An 11,253-nucleotide genomic window follows, 5' to 3' on the forward strand; every position below is an offset into this window, starting at 1 on the left:
CTTTTGAAACTCAGAACGTTGCAACTTTTCTTCTAGAAGATTTCTGAGATTATTCTCAAATCTTGGACTTTTGGTTCCAAAATATTTTCCAAAATGGTTTTTGGCTGAAATTTACTCCTTTTTTTCTGTTTTTCCTAATATGCCATTGTAGTGATGTGATAAATGTTGCAGAGCAGTGTAATAACTATAAACAAACACCAGTTTAGCCGCCAGTCATTTTATGTTATACAAACAAGCATAAGTAAATTTTTTAGACATTTCTAATTACAGAAAGATTAAACAGATACAGGTTAATAGTTTGTAGGGTTTTTAGACACACAGTACTTCAAAATACAGTTTAGAGGAATAAAACAGTTAAGGCCTTTTGGTTTTGTAAAGATCAAGATGAATCTATAGGCTCCAAACTGCAGATTCACATTAGAGCATATTTATGTTATGCTGCACACAGAAGAAAAAAGGGATTTTAAAAATGTAAAAATGACATTCTGTATCCCTGAAGTTTTTTCTGCAGAATCTCCTGAAGTGAAATAATGTCTGCTGCATTAAAGTGAGTCATGATGACCCTTAAAAACAGGATCCAGATCTCAGAAAACCAGGAGTGTTAGGAAGGCGTCTACATCCGCAGCAGCACAGGCTGTTTTTTCTCTGTGGACAGCTGGTGGCGCTGTTGTTTGATAATATCCAGAGCGTCTCTGAGAACCTGCGAAGGAAAAGAAAATCAGACTTCTGGATTAATTTATATGAAAATAATTCAGTATTTTTACCTTCCTGGTTTCCTGAGGCAGAATGACTCCGTCGTCCCACATCCTGCCAGAGGAAAAAAAGGCCGAACTTTCCTCCTCCAGCTTCTCGTTCAGCTTCTTCTCCTCTTCCTGTTTGGTGTCGGCAGGTAGCAGCGAGTCGGCGTGACCCGGCGCCGCCAGCGACACTCTGGCGTTGGGCCACAGGAACAGGAAGTTCGGATCAAACGCCCGTCCACACTGAGGACCGACAGGAAAGAAGACGTTGAGCTTCTTTGTTTTGGTTGTCAGTTGCTATTTTCTCATCAGAGCAGACAGACATCACATGTGAGGTACCACAAGGTTCAGCCTGGGACCCCTTCTATTTACTATCATTTTTTAAACTGAAAAAACACTTTTATGCTGAAAAAAAATATTTGAAAGTGAAAAATAATTTTTAAAATGGAAAATTAAAAATGTTGAAACTGCAAAATATTTTTTTTTACTGACAATTGAAAATGAAAAATTACTTTTAATCTGGAAACTTAAAAAATTGAAATTGTGAAACAATTTTTATACTGGAAAAAAAATTAAGTAATAGAAATTACATTTTGAATCTTTTCCAATTTTAAAATAATTTTTTGAACACTTTAACTAATTTCAGACTCTTGGTTTTAGTTTTCAGTTTTCACACTGGAAACTAAAAATTTTAAACAAATAATTTTATACTGAAAAAAGACAATTTTGAAATTAAAACTATTTTAAAACTGAAAAGTAAAAAAACTTTAAACTGAACAATTTTTATACAGAAAAATATTTGAAAGTGGAAAAAGAGCCTTGAATCTGAATAGTGGTTTAGAATCTTTTTCAAATTACTTTAATTTTGCTTTAGTTTTCAAATTGTATTTTCAGTTGAATTTATATTTATTTGTTGTTTAAAACAAACTTTATGGCAGCTATTAGCTCAATATAATTAAATAATTTTATGTTATTTAAAACATAAAATCACTGAAGATACAGAACAGAAAAACAAAGGGAAAAGAACAGAGTTGCTCACCATGGCATAACTGTCGCCGCCATGGCAACCACCAATCACCACGGTGATTTTTGGGACAGAGGCACAGGCCACTGCTGACATCATCGAACCCTGAGCCTTCAGACGGTTGCTGTTCGTTTCTGCCTGTCAGAAAATTATAGAAGAATCACTAATATATATCGCTTTACAAGTTCCTCATGTCTATAATTTTTAATGACTTGTTTGTGTAAGTTTTGTTGTCATGGAGATAACAAATCGTTATTCGGCTGTTTTTACCTGTGCGGCCGAAAGCGTTAGCGCCGCTGCAGGCGCCGTGTTCTGGAGGAAAAGCAGCGGTGCGTCTCTCTGGTCACACAGCTGGACGAAATGACTTCCTTTCAGCGCCGCTTCGTATGTTAGCGCTCCATTATTGGCTACTATTCCTACCAGGTGGCTAAAAACATAAAAAAGAACATACAAAATCAGACTTTAAATCAGACTTTAAAGCCTTAATACAGAAATAAAATATGACAGGAGAATATTGTTTGTTATGGATGAAAATAGCAGATGTGATTAAAACAGTTATTTAAATGGTCAAAATGAGAAGTTCTTTGCCTCTCTAGTACCATTTAGATAAATAATAAACACATTTTTATAACACTGTATCTGTGGTGGCAATAAATTAAAAGTACACAATAAAGTAGGTGTTTAAATTTATGATGGCATATTAAAGTAAATGTAAATATTAAAAGATGGAGGAGGATATTTCTGTCAAAAAATCTCCTTTTGAGATTTTGAGAATAATCTAAAATATTGTTTTTTTTCACCCCCGCCCCAAAGGAAATATGTTAATTTGAAATGTAAAAAATTTGCTAGAAAAAAACTGACATTTGGAGATTTCAGAAATTTTTTCTGAGTTTTCTGACTTCAAAAGTCGAATATTTTTGACTTGAGACTCAGAAATGTCAAACTCAATAATTTTTTTTTTTTAAATTGCTTTAACTGTTAGTTTTGTCTTATTTAAAGTGTACTAAGATATATCAATTAGAAACTAGACCAAAAATACTCGGTAAGAATTTTTGTTATAGCAATGTATTACATATGAATATAGTAGTGGTTGTTTTTTTTACCCATGAATCTTTGCAAAACCAGTTACGAGTGTGGTTCCGTATCGACCTTTGAACTCCTGGAAGCGGCTCCCGTCTGTCAGTCGACTCACAATCTGAGCGGGAAACAAAAACGCAACTTGGTCAGATCAGGACCGCTCTGAAGAAGCTCAGGCTGCATTAAAAAACTATTTAATGTTTTAGTGTATTAATGGTTTATTAGATTGAAATTAGCTCCAATCGATTATCGATTCACTACTAACGGCCCTTTGCGCTTGCTTTAAGTAATTTGCCCGCCATCCAACAGAGGGCGCCACTGGTCATACTTGGACGAAGCCGTTGACACAAGGTTTTTAGAAAATGGCAGCTTATCAGTTAATCAATAAGATCAATCAGTAATCTAGAAGTAGTCGTTACCATCTTCACATCCAGAGTGTGGCTGTAGCTCCGAGGAGCGAACCCCAGAAGCTCCTCTGAACTGTGCAGCGGCTCCTCTGCTGCTTTCCTCTTCGCCGTGTCCTCCTCCTCTTCCTCAGGCAGGTGGAAGTTCAGGGTGGAGATGATGTTTCTCGTGTGATCAAATGCCTCCTTCTCTTCCCACGCAAAGTGGTCCACACACCCACTCACCCTAAAACGAAGCAGCAATCAGAGATAGCCTCAATCAGTTCTGTAGCTGCGTTTCCATTACAAATGTCTTTTTCAATATTTTACAAAAAAAACCCAACAACAACACAGTTTTGCAATTGTGGTGTTTCCATTACATAAGAAATTAAATTTAAATTTAATTTAAATTAAGCTTCTTCACGTAATAAGTCATTGAAAATCATGGCTGTGAGGAATGTAAATAGATGAAATATATTCATAATTCAGCCGTCAGATGAGACGTCTGCGGTTTATTCAGCCGTTGGCGCGGATACATTTGCAACATTTTGGTGATTTTACAGAAGAACTGCCACAACTTTTTATGAACTGTGTGATGCTGAAAGCTACACATTATCCAAATAAATAAACAATCATCCTCCTACCACTTCCTGTCATCTTCTTCTGCGTTTCCGGCAGTAGTAACATATGGCTGTTGATCATACGTGATGCAAAAAAAGTAGCTGTGTTTCCATTAATTTGCTTAATAGAAATTTGCCAATTTAGAGAAAAATTCATGTTTTTTGATCAAACGTTTTTGTGCTAAGATGAGTCGTATGGAAATGGATGTATTTCACAAAACTGCGATGGAAACTCTTTGTTTGCCTTGAGATCTACAATCGGATGTTACTACTGGCAGAAATGCTGAAGAAGACGACAGGAAGTCGTCTTCTTTGTTCTTACTCGGCGTGTAGTCGGGCCCCTCCCAGGTCCTCCGGGGTCACCTCCTCTCCTGTAGCGGCTTTGACGAGCGGCGGGCCTCCCAGGAAGATGGTTCCTATCCGGTGCACCATCACCGCCTCCTCTGCCATGGTGGGGATGTAAGCTCCACCCGCAGTGCACGACCCACACACCAGCGCCACCTTCCAGACCCATAACGGCGTTTAATTCGACCAAAAAGATGCACAAAAAGCCCTAAAATACTTTATAATAAATAAATAAATAAATGTCCTGCAGCTCAAAGTGCTTCACATTATAAAGACACAAAAATATCATATACTCACCAGTTATAAAACCAGTAACATTACATTTTGCCAATATATTGAACCTGGTCAGTCTCTTCATTTATTTTACATTGGCTGTTATACTGACTGAACAAATTGTTTTTACATGTTTGACCAAGCTAATGAAGCTATTGTGTATTTAAGTTCAGAGTTATCAAATTAATTTGTAATTCAGTACATTTATGTCTGTGTTTTAAAAATAGAAAAATTGTAACCCCTTTAGTTCTGAATTTTACCAACACAAAAATGTTTTATCCAACTAATTTGAATTCCCCTTCAGCATTGAAATAAAGGAATTTTTTTTTACCAAAAAATTCAAAAACTCTGTTTACACTTATAAACATTGAAATAAATAATTAGATATTTTTTCTTTTTACCTTGCACAGTAACACTAAGTAATTAAACGGTGGCTTATATATTCCACCTCCTGATGTCCTTTTGGATGGACGTTCAACTCTGAAAGAAATACTACAATCTAAAATCAAAATAACTTCAAATATTGTCACTTAAAATACTTAAAACTATACTCAAGGCAGCTTTAAGGCCACCATGAATTTAAATTTATATTTTTGATGGAAAATAAACATTAACTCTTCTTGTTTAGTTTTAAAAATGCTTGTCTGATGCCTGAAACTCACTGATGTTGAGATTAAGAACCTAAATGTCACTGGTCAATAAGAAACTATTTCGTAAAAATAATCCCTCAAATGATAAAATCCCTACTTTCTCATCTGTTTAAACCCAGAAATGCATCCAGCTGAATTCAGCTATTTTTCTGTATCGGCTGATACGAAACCTCAGATATCGGTGTCGGAGTTAAAGGTGGATCGGTTCATTCATATTTTTTTTTACCTGTGGGATCTTCATGGCAGACATGATGGCTTCGTTATAGAAAGTCCTTCCTCCCTGGTTCTTATCAGGAAAAATCTCTGACTGGATATTTATTAGATACAGAAAGGTGTTAGGAGAAACATGGCGGTTGGTGTGATCCACCTGAATGTGATCAAATGAACCTGTAAAGGTAGGAAAGCTCCTCCAGAGTCCACCAGGTAGACACAAGGCAGCCGGTTCTGAATGGCCACCTCCTGAGCTCTCAGCTGCTTCTTCACCGTGATCGGATACGCTGTGCCGCCTTTCACTGTGGCGTCGTTGGCAATGAACACACACCACAGACCGTTGATCCTGCCAACGCCTGCGCGCGCACACACACACACACACACACCCACACACACACACACACACACACACACACACACACACACACACACACACACACACACACACACACACGGTCATTCAGCTGGAAGTGGTTGAGAGAAACAATAGCTGCGTTTCCATTACAAATGTACACAAAACTTGGTCAATATTCCTGCATTAAATAAGAAACAATGAAAATCACATGATAAATCTTTTTTAAAAATCCCCAAAAAAACATGTCGCCTATTATCCTCTAACTACTTCCTGTTGTCGTCTTCTTCATGGTTTGTACCAGTAGAGCTCCTTTCACTTTAGTATAATTTTGGGGTGTTTGTTTCAAAGAATGCAAGACTGTATTGTTTTCAAGACTATGTTGCTGTAAAGTCTATTGAACACACAAATTTTATAAAACAAAAAAATACCACCAAAAAAAATCACCTCATCCTAGGGTCAAAACTTTTTATCAGGAAAGAGAAGTTTTATTCGAAATCGCAGTTTCCATTAAGCAGATTTACCTTCATATTGTAAAACGCAATAAATGTCGTCAGGTTTTATTTAACCGCAGCCACTGCTTTGCAGTTCCCCAACACGCTGACTCTTCTTCATTGTCTCGTCTTTCGTCTAGCACCACCTCTGGTCAGGATTGATAATGTCTCTACATTCCTAACTGGATTGTGTGTCATAAGCGACGTCAAAATGTAAAATTTTATTGTGAATGGAAACGCAGCTCCAGTCAGACTGGGCTGGATATTCAGGTTAAAGTACCAAAGACACAGCTAGGGGTTTCTGACCAGTCAGGCAGCCGGCTGAAGGGATGTCGCCGTACGGCAGGCCCATCCCAGCAAACGGGGAAAGCTCCAGGAAGTCGTCATCGTCCAACAGGAAGCGGAGGCGGTCCCTGACCAGCAGCTTCCTGTTTCTCTGTGTGTGTCTGATTACAGCGTTTTCCCCTCCGCCTCGCCTCACCTTCTCCTGTAACTCCGTGTACCTAACAGAGGAAAACAGAGATTTAAACAAACTTCAGTCCTGGAAATCAAGGTTATTATAGTTAACTAAATAACAAAATAATGAAAACTGACATTCAGAAAACATTTTCGTAAATAAAAATGATAATTAATGGGTAAAACTGTGACTATGTGAAATTGATATTTTTGCCCCACACAAACGGTTTCCATCAGCTGTCGGCAAATTACGGCGCTTACTCTAGAAAATGTTTTATCACCACAGTCAGTTGGCTGTTCAACAATAATTGAATAAATAATTGTCTTTTGTTGAATATTTATTACTCAATCAATTTAATTCTGTACCTAAAAATGAACCAAAGTATGAAAAACTAAAACTACTACTACAATAAAAACTGAACAATATTTGACAAACACTCTAATTAAAACTAACTGAATTAGACAAACCAAACGGTCACAACGAAATAAAACTGAACCATAATGAAAAACCCCAAACTATTATAACCTGTTAGAAAGTCTGGTTTGTTTGGGGAGGAGTGAATGGGAATTGACTGATTTAGATCAGAAAACAAAACTGGTCCATCTATAAACATAGATCTTGGTTCAGCTGATGGTGATCAGTGCAAGGTATTCTGGGTAAATACAAAAAACAACAAGCAAGCTAGTCTAGTGCAGGGGTTCTCATGTCCAGTCCATCCTGCAACTTTCAGATGCTTCCCTGCTCCAACACACCTGAATCAAATAAACGGCTCGTTACCAGGCTTGTTCAGAGCTGATCCCGGTCTGTTGGAGTTAGGATGCATCTAAAAGTTGCTCTGTGATTTTCATCCTCAATTGAACTGAATGTACCAGATTATCAGCTGGTAGTGAATGTTGCTTTGTTTCAGATCATCCTGTTTCCACCCTTCAGTCAAATGGTAACTGCAGACATTCATTGTTTTTGATTCCACAACTGTCCAGCCTAATCTCCATGAAGCGAACAGAAGGTGATGCAACTGTTTGACTTAAACGTTTGAACTGCTGCAGAAGTTCTGTAATTCCTGTAAATAAATGAGGAATTTAGCATTTTTCATGCACTGTGATGTGTAAGCTGAACCTACTTGTTTTGGCAGGCGCGGCTGTTTCTCAGGTTTGCCTCGTAGACGTGGCGCTGGATGGGCAGCAGGGGGAGCTCCAGCACCGGGAAGGAACTGCGCAGAGCTTTCCGCTTCGCCGCCGCAGAGCGAACCGAGAACTGCCGGCGCTGCTCAGCAAACCTGGGAAACACAAAACGAGAGCAAACACACTAATACGGACCAAATATCTCAAAATCAATGCAAGGTTTTAGAGCTGAAATGATTCATTGGATTAATGGATTATTGATATAATCGTCAACTAATTGATTAATCGTTAACTCAAAAAAAAGGCCATTTGCTGAAAGAACAACACATTCAGAGCAGTAATTAAGATAAAACTGTACAGAAATATCTACATTTTGCATTTAAGATGAAAAAAAACTTGTCTGTAAAAATGTTCTACCTGAACTCCTCAAGTGATAGTTTAATAAATAAAAAAACTCATCTTAGACACCTTTTGCAATCAATTATTATGTAAACCAAAACGTAAGTCAGTTACTGTATTGATAAGTCAGAAGGGCTGAGATTTTTACATGTTACAAGTATTTTTTTAGCTGTAAATGCATCAAATTCAACAAATGATGAAGCGTTCACTAAATGAATGCTGTTGTTGCATTTTAGACGATAACATTTTTATTAAATTTGTATTATTCTAATATCCTCTTCATGAGTCTGCTTTATGACAACAGGGTGTCTTCAGTCAGAGGCCTTTTCACAGTCGCTGTAATACAGACTGCTACAGGAGAAACTTCCTCCCCTACAGCCATCAGCATTTCTTTGAAATAAAATGGTATGAGTTGCAACAACATTTAATTTACCTTTGGGATCAATACAGTTTTTTCTTTTTAATATGTTAGCCTCTGCATGTAGTTGGTTGCACTGGGGTATCTGAAACACTTTAAATTTGTAAAAAGTAAATAATTTTACTTTAAAAAAAAAATGTTTCCTTTATTTAACCAGGTAAACCATTGAGATCTGGATCTCATTTTTAGAGAGGGACCTGGGCAGAAGTCATAGCAACCTGGTTACAAAATAATAAAACTATAATTTTCTTTCCATTTCACACTCATGTGCTACTTTGTGTTTGACAGTCGCAATAGATAATTTAAAACTATCGATAATTTGTGTTTGCATGAGGAGAAAACGCTGAAAAGGTTCCGTGGGTGTGAATACTTTTTGGAAGCAATACACACAAAACGTAAGAGACAAACGCTACATTAAATCACCCTGACATTAAAAATTAGAGATAAACACAGCCTTGACTCTAATCTCTGAAAATGTTAAAGTGTGCCAAAGGTCATCTGAACGCGCTGCGGATGTTAAATAAAAGATACTACAAACAAATAATGACTCCTCTCGTTACCTTAAGATGCAACGCTGCATGTTTCACAGGTTTCCGCTGCAACGCAGCTAATTACAGCTTTAATAAACTAATTCTGACGCCAAGATCCATTGATCTGAACTACAACCACTAGCAGCCAGGAAACGCTTCTTCTCTCTTTGTTGACAGCGGTGATTCCTGGACGCACTCCACTGCCCCCTATCGGAACAGCCGTAATTACAAGCGGCACAACGCAAATATTTTTCTTTTAGTCTTCGAAACTCCATTAGATTTAAACCTCAATTTCTTGTAATTTCACTAAATTACAAGAAACTAATTGGTTGGGTGATATTACAGTATAAATCTACTAAAAGCAAATAATTCACTAATTAAAATGATAATTTTAATTATCATTTTAATTTCATTTTAGCTCCAAATTAAGAAGCAAAACGTGAAGATGATTCAACAAATATAATTCCTTATAATTGATACATTTGTGGTGAAATTGAATTTTAGCAGTTTTAAACCCAAGAACTAACTGTAATAATCAATTTAAATCATCAAACCACTAACAAACTTTAAATAAATGAAATTTAGAAAGAGAAAAACTTCCCTGGTCTGCTCCAAAAATAATTAGAATGTTGGATATTCTTCTTTACATAAGTTAAACTTGGTCATGATTTACCTTTTTAAAACACATATCCAGTATAATTCAACAGAAAAATAAATACATCTGTTTTACAAGTAAAAAAACCCCAAAACTTTGGCAGTAATCTGTCTGTACATCAGTATTTTTTTCTTGCAACATTACTCCATAATCCAGAAAAATAGATAACACAACAGTATGTTATTATGTACAGAAATTGTTGGAATTTTTCATAGCTCTTTCAGTGTTACAATAGTTTGTCTTTCTTTATAATATAAAATCCTTTCCTTTGACAACAAACCTCAGTCGCAGCATTTCAGCTGTAATTATACAAAGTGGCCACTAGAGGGAACAAGAGCATTATTTTGAAATAATCTGACCATAGGGTTTCATATACTGATTTGATTATATGAATAATGTCTTGTAGCAAATTATATGCTCCAGTTTCACAAAAAATGCGAAATATAAAGGAAAAAACCGCATTTCAGGAAATCCAAAGTAAGTAACAACAACACAGTAACATAACAGGGCCGGATTTAATAAATTGTGGTGCTCTGGGCAAGAGATTTGGTGCCCAACTCACAGGTTTTATTAAAAAAGAGTTCGTTTTTTTTTTTAAATTCCTATAGATAGCATCATTTCTAAATAATGAACAACAACTAAAAGAGTGAAAAAGATTGCAATTGTTACAATAACTCTGTCAGTTCTGAGATTATAATGATAAAAGCTGAAATATTAAAAACAAACAAGTGAAATTAGAGCCTAAACTTGCTACAAGTTTATCAAAAAGGTTTTTGATAAACATTTTTTATCAAAAAAGTTGATAACTTTCAATTTTTTTGTTGAAAGTTGTCTACACAAAAACAACTCATTTAAACCCCTAAGTTCAAACTTTTTTGTTTTTTGACTCTGCTGAATAAATAAATCACATTTTTCAACTTGTAAATGTTTTTTTAAGAAAATATTGCAAGCTCCAACAACAGCAAAAACAACAACAAAACTACAATTTTTTATTCTTTATTTGTTTAATTTAGCTCATTTTTATTTCATTTTCAGTTTTTTTAATCCATGTACTTAAGAATGGAGAAATTTGCTGGGGTTTGTTTTGTTTTGCTTATTTTTGCGTTTAGTTTCGTCATTTACTGCTTTGTGTTTGTTATGCTAATTATTGTTTCCTCTCTGTCTGATTTGTAATTTTTGAGTGAAAATTTTGAAATACTTATATACTGAAAACAAATACTTAAAAAACTAACATTAATTGACTCTCAATAAGCATGTTTATGTAATTGTAAAATTTGAAATAAATCATAAAAAAAAATAAGATCAAATAATTCTAACTAAGCAAGTTTATATAATTGTTTTTTATACATTTGTTTTTGTATTTTTCCGTTTATAAAACTGAACTGATTTGCACTTTTTAGCATCACAGACAATACATATATTTTAAAATGTACTAGAATTATTAAGTTTTATTTGGCTTATGGTCCTGGGCCGCTGTTGTAGGGCGGCCCTGCTGGTTCAGTGGGAGG

At 35.8% G+C, this 11,253-nt stretch overlaps 1 protein-coding gene across 1 annotated transcript; it reads right to left on the reverse strand.

The window, feature by feature from the left end:
* Positions 1-480: 480 nt before the first annotated feature.
* LOC102231519 (methylcrotonoyl-CoA carboxylase beta chain, mitochondrial-like) lies at positions 481-9,249 on the reverse strand. Its single transcript, XM_005805237.3, has 12 exons — positions 9,121-9,249; positions 7,743-7,898; positions 6,472-6,668; positions 5,497-5,675; positions 5,336-5,416; positions 4,164-4,342; positions 3,258-3,468; positions 2,865-2,956; positions 2,032-2,188; positions 1,777-1,899; positions 765-980; positions 481-700 (listed from the first exon to the last, which is right to left on the reverse strand). Exons 1-12 carry the CDS (start codon positions 9,138-9,140, stop codon positions 614-616), a joined length of 1,698 nt encoding a protein of 565 aa, XP_005805294.1. The 5' UTR covers positions 9,141-9,249; the 3' UTR covers positions 481-613.
* Positions 9,250-11,253: the final 2,004 nt, after the last annotated feature.

The sequence above is a fragment of the Xiphophorus maculatus genome, chromosome 9 (genome assembly GCF_002775205.1).
Source record: "Xiphophorus maculatus strain JP 163 A chromosome 9, X_maculatus-5.0-male, whole genome shotgun sequence".
Lineage (NCBI taxonomy): Eukaryota > Metazoa > Chordata > Actinopteri > Cyprinodontiformes > Poeciliidae > Xiphophorus > Xiphophorus maculatus.